The sequence below is a fragment of the Ambystoma mexicanum genome, chromosome 7q (genome assembly GCF_040938575.1).
Source record: "Ambystoma mexicanum isolate Mex_15411 chromosome 7q, UKY_AmexF1_1, whole genome shotgun sequence".
In the NCBI taxonomy this organism is placed as follows: domain Eukaryota; kingdom Metazoa; phylum Chordata; class Amphibia; order Caudata; family Ambystomatidae; genus Ambystoma; species Ambystoma mexicanum.
Window position 1 is genome coordinate 48,504,380 of NC_090941.1, and position 15,593 is coordinate 48,519,972.

The following is a 15,593-nucleotide window of genomic DNA, read 5'->3' on the forward strand; positions in this document are numbered from 1 at the left end:
AACGGCTGCTGAAAGCAGCCGTTAAAATTGGAATCAGGCGTTAAGGGTTAACGACGGCGTTAACCCTTAACGCCTGAGTTGTAATGAGGCCCACTGTATCAGAAAGACAATGCGATGCATCTTCCCATTAACTATTATACATAATGTGGGATGCATTGTTCTTGCAATCTCCAATTCTAATATATAATTCCGTGCATATGTTATGTTTGAGGAAATCAGGGAAAAGGCTAATATGCACATCTATTTGCGCGCATGATCGCCTGCATTTTTGAATGTATTCTAAATGCTATTAAGCAACTTGGTCTATTTGACACTACTATATATTTTGTCACCCCTTGCACTTAATCATGTATAACATTTACATTCGTCTATATATAGAGCAAGCGGCAAGTTGTGCCGCGAAACGCGTCAACTGTTTGGGAAAAGCCGAGATGAAAGGCAGCTGTATGCTATGGAGCCAAGTGTTTCCCTAATAAAGAAGTTAAAGAAGATATGCTGGTGTCTTCCTAATTCTGTAAAGACTGATGGAAGGAGAGTGCCCCTCAACGCCTGGCGCCAAGTCAGTTTTTGAAAAAAATAAATAAATAAATAAGAAAAAAATAAATATATGTGTTACTCTGCTCTGCAGGTCTGTCTGTGTTACTTGCTATATAGGCTTTCCTCTTTCTTTCACAGATACCACATTCATTCGCTTTATGAGAGAGTATTGGGCAGAGAGAGCTATAGAAATAGCTAAACACAAACAACACATGCTTTACAAGCATTCCTTTCAAACTCTGCATAATTGGCTGGATTGCCATGAAAAAAGACGGTGCTGATGTCATGTGCCATATTTGAGGTCAAAGGGAGATTGACGCGCACTCAAAGTGTGTGAGCACAACTGATTACTCAGAGGAATTGATGATGATATCCACGTGCAACCTCCCTGGCTCTTGGCATCCGATTAAGAAAATCAACCCAATTGCATTCACACTGGGACTGATGTTATATGAGCCACAGGTGGTGGACAGACCTACTGCTGACCCAAATGAGTACCACTTACAAATAACTCTTGGAGTGCCAGTCTTTTCTCCATCTAATTTGAACGCATGCTCTGCTCCAGACTTCAGGTGAAGGGTATTGGGTAATTGCTTGCTTTCTTCATGTGGCATTGCTCTCTGTTTCAAGAGACCTTTTGCTCCACATCAACTCAGCAGGCGACTTCAAGTAGGTGTTCCGTCTACATTCGTAAACTCTCCCGGTGTAGTGGAACGTGGGTTCGCGGGCGCCCATGGCACCCGTGTTGGATTCTTTCATGGAATTGTGGAGGGATTGATTCAAAACAGTCCTAGTTCCCTTGATTGATTAAAAAAGCCTTATTATGAGTTAGGCAGCAATAGTAAAATAGGCGGTATCGACTAGGCACTGCCGCCTGTTTAACCACTGCACTGTTATAAAGTCTCTTAGTAGTCACTCAGACAAACAGACCTGCTGTGGACACTCAGATTGATCCAGATAGACTTTATTATACAGTATGTACAGTATGTACATATTCTTGTTAGTCTCAAGTATATACAGTGACAATGATGACTGGACATGGACAGGGATTGGTAAGTACACAACATATAAAGGAGCAGACCCACCGGCCATCCTATCATCCCAGCTCAGGCCCCCAACTGACACTCCCAGCACATTCATACACAGATCCACTCAACATTCTCCTGAGCTGCATTCATGCATCAACATTCTGATAGCAAGCACTCCAGGCCAGTGACAAGACAAGACTACAATATAACATGCACCCAACTATAGGTTTTCAAACAAAGAACCAAAACATCTGTCTCCTTTTTGTTGGAGGTATTACCTCCACAAAAACTGGCATTAATGTGGTTTGTGGAATTACTGCCTTTGGTATTGTCCCTATTCCCTAATGAAGTCCTCTGGGGCTTCAGAATGTACAGTAACCATAACCGTAAATCAACCAGAAATGACTGTTGCTGCATGCAGTAACGGCAATAGAGCCCGGCGGTATTACCAGAGCGAATACTGCCAAACTTGCCCCGTGCCCTTTGGAGCAAGTATTGTATAGGGGAATTATTCTAAACCAATATTTTTACCACAATCAATGTCTTTTAAATGCATCTGAATAGAGTCATGATGGGCAATGCTGCAGGGCCGCCCAAAGCGAGGCAGGGTAACTGCTGTTACCATCAGCAGCCCGGGAGAGGGGCAGCCCAACCCTTTCCCTGTTCTGCTCCTCTCCTCCCCCCAGCTGCAGAGACACGCAGTCCTTGTAACACAAAGCCAAGGAAGGGTGAGGTGTGAACAGTCACCTCACCCTTCCTCCAAACAGCAAGGTGCTAAGCACCTAAGGAAACCAACAGTCAGGCAGGGCCAAGGTTCAAAGACCTCCCCCCCAGGGGGCCAGACAGTCAGCTATCCGGCCGGGTGCTGTGACACAGCAGCCCCCACTACTATACATAACAAAGACTCAGGGATCCCCTGGGTCTTAAAAATAAGAGCAGCATGCTCTAAGAAAACCCAATCTGTTTGTGGACCCTGAACGGGGACCCAAACAAACAGGAGGTTCACTGTTTACTCAGTGTCTTCCAACCTTTTGCTTCTTTAGCAAACTTTAAGAAGTTTGTTGTATTCGCAGCATCTTTTTCCACCTTTGAACATTGTTACTGTTCAAATCATCTGAGCCGGGGAAGCGAGCGGCGAACGCTGGAGAAACAAGAAGCGACGGCCTGGGGACGGCCGTGTGGAAGTAAGTTTTGCAGCCCAGCCCGAAACGAAAGAGGAAGAGGATGACAGAACAGCGCGGCGGCGTCAATTACAGCTACTACTTTCAGGTGAGCTGCAACGCCGGGATTGCGAGAATAACTGCTACTGTTTTTAATGCGTGCAGTAATATACATCTGCGGGGAGCCAGCGAGGCAGATCCTCCGGTAAACTGAAAATCCACGTGCTGTTGGTCAATTTCAGAAAAGAATGTTGCAAGGCTGAACCTACAGGCCGCAAGGAAAATTTCGCTTTATAAAGCACGCACTTTTTGGTCACTTACAGAAAGGAATGTTGCAAGCCCAGGCCGCGAGGAACCTTTTGCTAGATAAACTGGCACCCGGTATTATACAAATACAATTCTTTACGGTCTTACAAATTGAGGCCTTTTTTTTTTACAAAGTATTGAGTAATAATAAGCAGCGCACAGACACCGAAAGTTTCCAGCAAGGCAGGGGCGACAGCATAAAGACTCAGAACCAAGCACTGGGGGTAAAGTCAGTTGGTTGAGCATAAGCAAAAAAATTGTGGGGCAACATCTACCAGTTACCCAGCATGGGCAACAACATATAAAACCACAAAACAACCCACTATTACAACACCCAGCCAATTGTAGTAAACGTTCTTCCTTTTCTGTAAACAGGCCAAAAAGGAACATGGGTCCCAAACGGAAAACACAGGAACCCACAACACTGGCACAAAAACCCAAATCTCCTCATCTTTTAGCAGCCATCGAGGCAGCAGAGCACTATGGATGGGCATGGGTTAGGGAAAACATGTATGGCCTGCCAAAGGAAGGAACACCCATACCACACAGACAAGACGAGGGCACAACGCCGCCAAAAAGAAGGAAATTAACAGAAAGCGCCAAAAAAGGTAACAAAAAACTGACAAAACTATGCGAAAATATGTCTGAATTACAGCAATTATTGCTCGAAATGAGGGGAAAACAACTACCTCCCACAGGGGAACCTGAGGCCACGAATCCTATTATACCTCTAGAACCCGCTATAACGGTGGCCAACATCCCTACAACACCGGTCCCTGCAACACCACCACCACAGGTGCCAGTAACACCAACAACAGCCACCACAATTGCCCCAATGGCAGCAACAATAGACCCAGCAGGTGCCTTAAAAGCATGGGCAACCCCCATTACAGACACCCTGGGCCAGTCAGTGGCAAGCAGCAATAACCCAACAGACATAGTAATGATCTGCAATGCCCAATTAGATTTAAAAATGAAATCCTTCCAGACCAAAATACTAAATAGATACAAAAGATGCCTAGCCTGGAACATTGACACCACAATCAAAGAAGTCATATGGGCCAAAGAGTTCATCGAAATCTTTTCACTGATAGAAGCCCAAAGCAAAGGAAAAGATGCTTTTAGGGATCCCAAAAAGATAGAGGAGAAAGCCATAGACAGAAAAGCCCAGGTAGAACAGAACTGGGACAACTGGTCACAGGCCTTTGCCATCCTGGCAACAATATATGAAGAAAAATTCCCCAATGATGGCAGAAAACTATGGGCGTATATGGATCAAATAAGAGAAGTGAAAATCACCCAGAGAGGGAAGACCTGGTTAGCACATGATATCAGATTTAGGAGAAGCATGTCAGAGACGCCAGCCATACAGTGGGACGAGGTCCAGAATGACTTATACACGCAGAACGCTGAGCGTCCACAAGAGGAAGAGGCCTCACAAACAACCACCAAAAATAACAAAAATGCACAGGGTCCCAGATTTAATGACAACGATAAGCTCAAAAAAGGGGAACAGCCCTTTCGGAAGAACCAGCCATGGGTGGCTAAGTCTAATGCCCACAGGCAGAACAAAAACCACTCCCCCAAGGCCAACATTCCATGCAGGAATTTTGGAAAAAACCTGTGCACATGGGGCAAATAATGTTGGTACAAGCACTCTTGCACAAACTGCAACGGTGACCATGCGGCAAGCAGCTGCACCAGACTGCCAGCTAAAAAAAGACTAACACCAACCCCAACCCACCAAACCCAGTTTTAGCACCAGGCAGAACTCCCATCAACCCAGGCAATTTTAGAGAAGCACTCAACAATTACCCAGACAAGGAAACCAGCGAGGCGATATGGCAGGGTTTCACCAAGGGTTTCATCATCCCCTTCAAGGGCACAGGGTCACAGAATGTCCCTATGAACCTAAAATCAGCCAGGGACAACCCTCTGATGGTGTAGAGCAAAATCAAGAAGGAACTGCTACTCTGCAGGATTACAGGACCCTGGGACCGCATGCCCCTAAAAAAACTACATAATATCTCCACTAGGTTTGGTCCCCCAAAAAGAACCCGGGAAAATGAGGCTAATCCATCACCTATCCAACCCCAAAGGCCGATCGCTATACAACAGCATCCCGCACACGGAATCTGCAGTATCCTACACACACTTCCAAGAGGCGGTAAGACTCATACAGGAATGTGGCAGGAATGCCCTGTTGGCCAAACTGGACATCGAATCCGCTTTCAGACTTTTACCAGTCCACCCAGATTCACAGCAGTGGCTAGGTTTCACTTTTAATAACAAATTCTATGTAGACAGATGTGGTGCAGTATCCTGCGCCCTATTCGAGCAATTCAGCTCTTTCTTTCAATGGGCATTCCAAAAACAGAGACCAGGGACCAAAATAGTGCATTACCTCGATGACTTCATGGTAATGGGACCACCGAATTCTGAAGAATGCAGCAGGGCCCTGGCGAAATTAGAACAGATGGCCGCACAGTGGGGCATCCCCCTGGCAATGGAAAAAATGACCAAACCAGAACCAACATAATTTTCCTGTGGATTGAAATAGACTCTGCAATGGGTCTATGCAAAATCCCGAAAACAAAAATAACAGAACTCTTGGAAAAAATACAAGGCCTGACAACAAAAGACAAGGGGACAGTAAAAGAAATACAAGAAATACAATCATTAGCAGGTAGTCTCAACTTTGCATCCAGAGTAATACCCCAAGGGAGGATATTTTCCAGAAGCCTGGAGCTAAAAATCAAATCATTCACCAAACCCCACCTACACATCCGGCTAGGCACGGAGGTGAAACAGGATCTGGAAACTTGGGGGAATTTCCTTAGAGATTTCAACGGGACCTCACTTTGGCGAATGCCTTTGAACACTTGGACAAAAAGGGTCCTGTTCACCGATGCAGTCGGGACCAAGGGGTTTGGAGCCATACTAGACTCAGAATGGGTGGCTGGTCACTGGCCCAGCTCATGGCAACTGGCGGGGTGGACAAAAAACATCACCCTCCTAGAAATATTTCCCATCTGGCTAACTTTATACATCTGGGGCAGGCAGCTAGCTATCACGGAACTCTTGGTCTGGTGTGACAACATGGCTGTAGTAGGCTCCATAAACAGAAGGTCTACCAAATGCTCTTTAGTGCTGAAAGTCCTACGAGCCATTACAGTAGTCACACTACAGGAAAATATTGTGGTCAAAGCAAAGCATATTTCGGGGACGGATAATAACATTGCAGATGCTTTATCTCGCTTTCAGTGGCCAAAATTCCAGGAGCTAGCACCACACGCCCAAGACCAGATGATGCCAATACCAGCGGAATGCTGGGCAATAATGGGAAACCAAGAATAACGGCATCAACGCCAGTGCCAGAGAGCCCAGGCCGGGATGCCCTACAAAAATCAGGCACCTCAAAAAGGGGTGCCTACAACACATCGGCATCAATGCCAGCGCCAGAGAGCCTAGGCCGGGATGCCCAACAAGAACCAGGCACATCAGAAACGGGTGCCAACAATCTTTCAGGTTTCCTAACACAGATGGCAGAGAAAGCATTGGCAAGCACTACCGCAGCTCAGTACAGTAATTACCTACAAACAGTATTTAGAGCCACAGGTTTAAGCCATGTAGAGTTAATAACGATTAAAGACATAGAAGTATTGTTAAAATGGGCACGTGAACAGGGCTTTAAGAGAGACTGGGCAAAAAGACACCTAGTTGCAATCTCATATTTTTGAAAAATACGGGGTGATTCAGACCTCACCCAGAACGCCCTCATTTCCTACGCAATGAAAGGATGGGGCAGAATAGAGGGCCCCCAGGTGGACACCCGCCGACCCCTTGACTTCAACAAACTAGTACAAATAGCAAGCCAGCTGGCAGCCATATGCTGGCATCCATACGAAATAATACTATTCAAAACAGCATTTTTTCTAGCCTACTTTGGGGCTTTCTTGGTTGGAGAACGTATTGCCTCCAGCACCAAGGCCACAAATGGCTTGGGAGTCATGGAGGTCAGGGTTAGACAGGAGAGCGTTAGCATAGAAATCCAACAGTCAAAAATGGGGGCCAAAAGAAACATCAACATTTGTTGTATTGATGAGGCAACAAACTGTCCGTTATGTATCACCAACCAATATTACACTCAAAGGCCCAAGGTAGGGGGGAGGTTCGTAATCCACAAGGACACCTCGGCGCCAAGCCGCTACCAATTTAAAGGGGTGCTGATGAAAGCAATCAGCAAAGCAGGGTGGGACCCCAAAGGTTTCGGCACCCACTCTTTCAGGATAGGTGCCGCCACCTCAGCATGGCAAGGAGGGCTAGCACCTCAACAGCTAAAAAACATAGGGGGATGGAAGTCAGATTGCTACAAAAGATACATCAGACCACAGCTGATATAGCCACCCTCCCTCATTTTCTTTCCCCCCCCCCCGCAGAAACAATCGGCGAAGGGAGGACCACCCTCCGATCAGCGTGGATAGTCGGCCACTCATTTGTCTTCAGGACGAGCAGATGGGCAGAAGAGAACAAAGAAGGGCCACCCTTCAGAAACACCATTGCTACATGGTGGGGATACAGAGGCCTACGGTGGGCCGACATCCACGAAACGCTAGCTGAGCTGGTCGCATACAGAGACCCGCCAGAATTTCTAATCATTCATCTAAGGGGCAATGACCTGGTCTCCATTGGTAGGAGAGTTTTATTCAAGGACATTTGCGCCTCACTTGCTGGCATTTCACACAATTGGAGGGGTTCAGAAGTATACTTCTCTGCCATCTTACCCAGAAAGAAATGGCTAGGGGCCAACTGCTACAAATCTATAGACATTTCTAGAAGAAACCTCTACAGGGGGCTAGAGAAATTCTGTACAAGAGTACTGGGTTTCATAAGGCACCGGGCCATTACACTAGGCGACCCGGACCTTTTTCTCAATGATGGCACCCATTTATCTAACCAGGGTATGGATCATTTCTTTTTCGAGAAATCTCAGCTACTCTAGCCTCCAGGGGTTGTCTTTAAGGGATACTTTCGGGGGAACATGGCCAGCCGCCAACCTGCCCACGTGTGGCGGCACGGGCCAGAGGGGGTAACCTCAGGACCCGGTGCTCAAAAGTATGATACTATTATGATATGTGATTATTGTTATCTCCACAACCATATCTGTACAATAAAATCCTACGGCCTTTTATTGCCAACACTTGACAAAAGTTGTGAGCCAAATTATTACGGGTGTGGTTTAGGGGTCGGCCAATACTAATGCATGCATAAGGGTTCAGCTGTTATTATGTAGAATTGTAGCAACGTTACAATTAAAGTTTGTGATTTAAATTTTCTTTGTGGAGTCGACATGTGCGCAATGCAATGGTACAAAGTTCGAATTTGTTAGTCTGTGCCGTTCCTCTTCACAAAGCAAGTACGACAGTGGCAATGTAACTTTGTTGTCCACTAAAATGAATACGGACCCCGTCAAATGCTTTCGGGAGAGTGCCAGGAATGATGGGATATTTTTGTGTCAACCAAATGTTGCAGCAGTGCGTGTCATGAAGGAAAACATAATGGTTGATGGGCTACATAGGTAGAGATAAAAACGATACACGACAGCATGCTGGCTTTTAACATCATATTGAAAGGAAGGGGATGCCTCCAAAAATTGAATTAGGATTGCAACCTCTTCTAGGGCTAAGAGGAAGGGCCTCATTATAGGTTTGCCGGTATCCTGCCAGTAATTCTTGCAGAATACCGGAAAACGGACCTATTGTTACCAGTGCCTGATATCCCGGTATCACATAGGACTCCATGAGGGGCATTGCTGGTATTATCAGCACCAGTAATACCGGTGCTGGTAATACCGGCTGTTTTCTGCTGGTGGGGGACTGATTTACCTCTAGCACTTGGCTGGAGGTAAATCATTCAACGCCCACAGGCAAACTTGTAATTTGCCGGTGCGGGAAAAGTGGCAGTAAAGGAATTACTGCCACTTTTCCCACACTGCCAAACTTCAATTGAGGCCCTAAGATGGGAACTCCGATATTAAGTGTAGGTGTTTGCATTCATCTTTTTGTAAACCTTGATTTGAATCCATACTATGAATGTTGGGGATTGTGCTCGTGGTTATTTAATGGTCAGACCTTGGTTTTTCCCCAAATAGTGACAGCTACAGGCTGCAATAAAGACAACCGATAGAAAATTGGATCAAAAATCAATCCTCTGAACACACTTCAAACAACCTGACCTTTTGTGCCCTCTGCCCCTTGAGGACACTTTTTTGGGAGGCCAACAGGGCATCATCGTTCATTCCCCTTGATTCCCTCCTCTACTGCATTTTATATATAGTGCCCGATTCACAAAGATTCCCCCCCCCCCACAAAATCAGGGATTGCTTGTGAGCATCTCAGATTTGCACGGGATGCCTTGCGCCTGATCACAAATCCAAAAACTGGAGATGCCTGAATTATGTCTGAGATGCCCGTGAGCAAATATGTCTGAATTACATTTTCACATAAGTATTTCAAAGATGCTCCAGAGTTACTATAAGGTAGCAGGTGCAAAGTTGAGATGCTCAGGGCATCGCTCGATTAGCTCCAGTGCAAATCGTTGTGTATCAGGCCCAGTGCATAAACAACTATGCCTGTTAGGCACTTTTATTTTTTTTAACATTTATTTGCATTTTTTAAAGCTCTCACAAAGCCCGGGGGCATCGAGGTGCTGCTACAGGAATATGTCTCCAAGTTGCATATTTATAACGTGCTTAAAACCCAGAGGTTTCTAAGAGCTGACCCGGGGATCGAACCTGTATTACTTTGTGTCGTCTTGTTTCCAAGGCGAGCACGTTACTTTGTGTCGTCTTGTTTCCAAGGCGAGCACGTTGCCGCTGAGCTATCCTCCCGGGATGTTCCCATTATTTTATTGCATGCCATTGTTGTCCCAATGTTATGTAACATTACGTCAGTTGCTGTCTTATGGTTTCTGATCATGCTACTATTCCCTTCAAGTAAAGCACCCATCGGGATTTCGCTGACCACTGCTGGGTGCAACTGTCAAGCTGGAAACCACATGTAAGCTTAACATATCCTTGTTTCCACGCCCTGATACCTCCGGGTCTGGCACGCGCTATAAATAAATAAATAAACAAACAAACACATACAACACTGCCAGTAAAGAGGTGGAGGTCCCTTACAAACAAACAGCTAAACTGATCCATAATCATGACATCCTTGCATGCCAGGCGCCTACGTTACTTAACACAAACAATACGGGACCCAAATGGAAACAAAAAACAAAAAAAAAATTAAAATGATAGGTGCCAGAGAAAGAGTTTTTGGGGAAAATACATTTTTCGTACAGATTTTTTAGTGGACGCAGAGTTCTCCTCAGTTCAAATAAGAGTCAGGAACGGACCTGCTACTTTATATTACGCGTAAGGTTTATTTACGTCTTTATACCGAAAACATTTATATTGAAAGACCATATATCGTATTTTTTATAACGAAAAATGTTATAGTGATCGCATCATTTTTTGTTGAGGGAGGGCCCAAACCCCTGTTTTCCACCCCTAAAAACCCACCCCAACCATTTCCCAAAAATATTTAACCTTTTACCCCACCTCTAAACGAATTCACTATGAAAGTTTTCATTATAAAATATTCTATATATGGGCATTCTAAATAAAGGATTCAATATAAAAACTGTATACCACAAGGTTTGTTTTTGATGTATGCTTTCACATTATGCTCATGAAACCGTAAGTGTATTACATTTTCTTTAAAATCAAATTCTGTGCCCTTAAACATGTTTGTGTGCATAAAAAGTGTACCCTGCTTCCAAGAAATACGAACACCTTCTTTTGATGGGCAAAGGAGGTGGGTCGGATTCCTTATTTGTTCTTTCTGCCTGTGCATGCCTTATGCCTTATGCATGACTTATGCAAGCTGAAGTGATCCTTCAGTGACAACTTCCAGAGCCTAACCAATGGGAGCGGCTTTCCATGTCCAGGAGGCGAGCTGCTCAGGCGACCGGATCCTGGAAATCGCATGAAGGGGAGCCATGCCTCCACATGCATGCATTCACACAGTGGATACATTGGCCTTCCATACGTAAATTGTGGTTCACGATGCCATGTTCTACCTTGTAGCTGGGAGTAAAGCAAAGGCAACACAGGGGCCCAAACATATAAAAAAAATGACAAAAAAAAGAGTCTAAACTATAGAAAATCAGCACTAAACCACAAAACACAACATGAGAGGTAATCAGGCGAACTTCAACCCTTATATAAAACTGGGAAAAGGTAAGAATGGTTTGTTTGTGTGTTCAATAAACCAGTCGGGAGCAGCTTGTTTACTGTGCGTGAAGCTCATGTCTCAGTCCTCAAAGTACGGTAGATAATGGAATTACAGAGATTTGGGGACCAATTCACAAAGAATCAGCCAAGTAAGCAAATGATACATGGTGCCACGTTGGCAAGGCTGAGCTGCACATTTCTCAGGGTCCCTTATCAGTGCAAACGAGGCGCTGCAGCCACTCTGGTATGCGCTCAGAATCGACGCGTGTGACGGGGGTGCATTTCACAATCACTTAAAAAAAAGAAAAGAAAAACACATTACTGCCCCTGTTTCAGGCATAGAAAGCGTGTGGGACAGCGGTCGATCATACCACTGCTTTCCTGTTTTAAAAAAATAAGTACTGAAGGGTCCATTTTATGCATGGCCCATTTCCCTTGTACCCGCTCCAAACGGGAACGGAAGCAGGCTCTTGAATGTGGGAACAGGCTTTATCAAGTGATAAAGCACAGTTGTTGGAGTGTTGCCCATTTTTCTGATTGACAAACTGTGTTATAGCGAGCTTATGTCATGTCATCTCATTATTTACGTTTTCAATTAGTACTTACCAAAAACATCTCCCCTTAGTTTCTTCTCGCTGTAGTTTTCAATGTCGTCCTCCTCTTCTCCCTCATCCTCATCTACCAGACTTTCTTCTTCGTCATCGTCCTCTGCATCCTCTGGCTCTTTCTCCAACTCATTGTTGTCGCTGCCGACGTAGACCCCGTCCTCATAGTCAAAAGGCTGCAAGCGAATCTTGGAAGGCGGGGTGACGGCAACCTCAGGGATCAGGTTCTTGGTGTCCTCGTTCCTCTTCAGGCTGTTCTTATGAGCCAGCAGTTTCTTCAATGTGTCCTTGGCCGAAGCTGAAATCTTAGGCCCTTCCTTGACAGAATTCTCAGGGATAACTGGAAAAGCAATATGATGTCAAATGTTAGAATTACATGTCAGCTACATGATTTGGCAGACAACAAAGCGGCTTTCTTGAGCTAACCAAAGGGTGGTTTTAAATTAGCAAAATTAGCATCACAGAGGAGAAAGGCCCGCCGCAGATGTCAACAGCGTGCGGGCCTAGGGAGTATCGCTTACAGCTCCATCTGCAACAGTTTTAAGCTGATTCGAGCTGTCAATGTACCACAATGACATGTTCTATGGCTGTCAAGAGTGAAAGCTGCAGCCTGATTAAACAGCTCCTTTCCCTTGGGTTATCATAATGGGAGAAGACAGTTTTGCCACGTGACATGTTTCTTTGAGCTGAGCTTTTGCCCGGGAAAGATTGTATATTTTCATTCTGCGAGGAAGAACACCATTCAACAGCATAACAATCAGCTAAAGCTGCACTAAATTGTGAAGTAGTCTTGGGAAGACGAATATTTTGTTCAAAAAAAGTATTTTAGGGGCCAATACCACTGCTCTGCAATGAGAAATCAGATCCATTTGCTATTTGGAAAATCTGCCATGATAAACAAAGAGTGGCCCTAGTCCTATATACGGTTACTTTATTGTGGATGGTGTCTGGCTTTGAATGAAATGGGGGGATTCTTTAAACTAGGCAAGGGTGGGGGAAATTGGTCACCTGTTGGCCAAGTTTGTTACAAGACTAACTTTGAATCAAATGTGCCAGCCTTTAACTTTAACTGGAATGTGTTTGGAAATTGGGAGACTCCAGATCTTTCATTTATAACTATGGCTCATGGGTTCTGCAGTTTCATTATAGGGAGAATACAAATATTCTAGTAGAAAAATAATTCTCCTCGGGTTCAATAATTGAAACGTAGTTAAACATAGTTCTCACATATGCTATGTGCCCGCTAATCCTCATTGAACCTCACCTTTTTTGGGTGATTTAAGTAACTGGAAAAAGATGCCACATGTGTACTCTTCCTTTAAACAAATAGCACTGTTTCCTCGAGTGTTTTAGTCTCTTCCTTACAAGGCGCCCGTGACCGCATCACTCTCTCCAATTCAAGGTTGGCATGCACAATAGATCACTTGCACAAGCGATGACTTGAGTGTCTTTTAGAGCACAGTTTAGAACTAGAGATGACTCATTTTAATGCTATAAAATAACTTGTGAATCTGCATCAAGCCGTGTGAAGCCACAAGTTATCCTCAGGCTCGATCCTCATGGGCAGGAATCCAGAGCATTGATATCAAAGCAAGAATTAACACCCATATAAGCCACCACAGTGCAAGGATTTCAGCCACCCTAGGCAAAGTTTCCCTTGGTCACTACACAAAACTTGCACCGACCAGGAGCATCGAGCCTTCCATCCACCACTCCCTCTCCTCTATTTGCACCTCTGCTAAGGAATGTACCTTGCAGCCCTGAGGAGCCTGCAAATCACAGGCCGAGGCAGACGCCGTACACCCACCAACCCAATATTTCATGAGTAATGGATAGTTCATTTGAACACTTGATAACCACCACAATCAACTCTATATTGAACAAAAACCTGGGGTTTCCATTCTTTCTTATCTATTTATCAACATGTCATGGTCCACCACAATCTGTTCGTGTCTGCCCCCTTGCACGATGTTGTAAAATGTAAAGCACATTTTGTGGACTTGGTGCCAGAATAACATAGAATGAAATACAGGGTGGTACCAGGAGAGCGGGACTAGCTAGGAGAAGGAGGGCAGAAAGCTAAACGAATCAAATCATTATTTCATTTTGTTTTGATTTAAATACAAAAACATTACACATTTTAATCAATTTAGTTATAAAAGCATTCTATAAAACATGCATCCAAACATTCATTCATTCAGTCTAAATAAATCCCTAAAAATAATTTCAATTGTTTTAAGATACAACAGAGAAATGTACAATTCATTACACAATCTCTTCACATATACATCTAACAATAGTTCATTCCAAATAAAGTATCGACTATTGGTGGCCATAAATGCGGATCTTCTTTAAAACACGGGCTTTCCAGCTGTTAAATAGTTTCGACTTGACAAAATATATAAGTCTTCAACAGGATCGGATGAACATTAATAGATTCTAAAAGTAAAACAAATACACATATTAAAAATAAAATAGCTTACTATCTCCCTTCACTCAGTAGTACTCGCAATTATATTAACAAAGAGATCAAACTAATCTATCTCTCTGCCCATCAATTGTATCTGGTGTCCCATGGTTAAGGTCCAAATATTGGCTAAGTACCGCCAAGTCAGCAAATGTCTCATACACGTGCCTCAAAACTGTAGGCAACCTGTAGGCAATCCACGTGGGCCCTTTATTTATTTAAAGATTAAAGATGCACAGAATCTAGAATTCATTTTATTCTGTGCCATATTTCAAACTTTATAATCATCCCTGTTCCAAAACTGTCGTGACTCAGTGAAAAATACAAATACAAAATAATAAAGAAAATTGTAAGCATACCTACAAACCCCATTGGGTTCGCATAGTAGCTTGAGTTCCAATGGCCTGGTAACTTGAGCTCCATTCACATCTAATGTTTATCAAAGTTGTTGACTCTTCGGAAAAAAAGGACTAATAGGAAAGCAAACGATAATTTTAGTGGTGAAAAAGCATGCCAATGTTTTACATGAAAAACGGCATAGGGTTAGTTAGAGGCTAACAAATACCTTCGGTTGTAACCACTGATCATCATCAGAGAAGAGTCTCTATTCAGTTGGGCACACCGCCTCTACACACAACGGAACTGTTCGTACCGAGCGAGGAGGGAACGCTGGGCTCTTCATGAGTCGTCGCGCATACACTGTGTGAACACAAGCAATAGAACAAGCTAACGTCAGGACGCTATGCTTTCACTCAGAGGGCGTACCAGCCCGCTTGCTCTAAACAAGGCTTACCTTTCAAACAGCGTGCATAAATCGATCTGGAACTCGATCGTGGTCGCGTCGGCGGTCAGATGGTGGCGGCCAACGGATTCTGGGAAAAGGGAGGCCGTCTTTCTTTTCACTTATAAGAAAAGTGAACACAAATGACGGACCCTTAAACTACTCGCTTAAGTACTCAACGCTGGTCCAACAAATGTAGGATCAGCATTGTAAAAACAAACAGGGGACTAAACCACCAATAGCGGAAACGAAAGAAAGAAATAGGGAACGGGGATGAAACCCGCATTCTGTATCCCGTTAGGCAAATACACCCAAAACGAAGGAAGTTTCATAAATTCCACCATCATTTCCACTCTTCTTGCTGATTCAGTCCCTTGTTTAGACTATTATTGTGGTATATCCACCATTGTTCCTTCTGGGACAGGGGT

At 44.3% G+C, this 15,593-nt stretch overlaps 1 protein-coding gene across 1 annotated transcript in view; it reads right to left on the bottom strand.

Annotated features, from left to right (window-relative positions):
- EGFL6 (EGF like domain multiple 6) overlaps positions 1-15,593 on the bottom strand; it is a 360,256-nt gene that overhangs the window by 72,452 nt on the left and 272,211 nt on the right. The window contains exon 8 of the mRNA XM_069640724.1: positions 11,919-12,257. Coding sequence (XP_069496825.1) covers positions 11,919-12,257 — 339 coding nt within the window. The remainder of the gene's footprint in view (positions 1-11,918; positions 12,258-15,593) is intronic.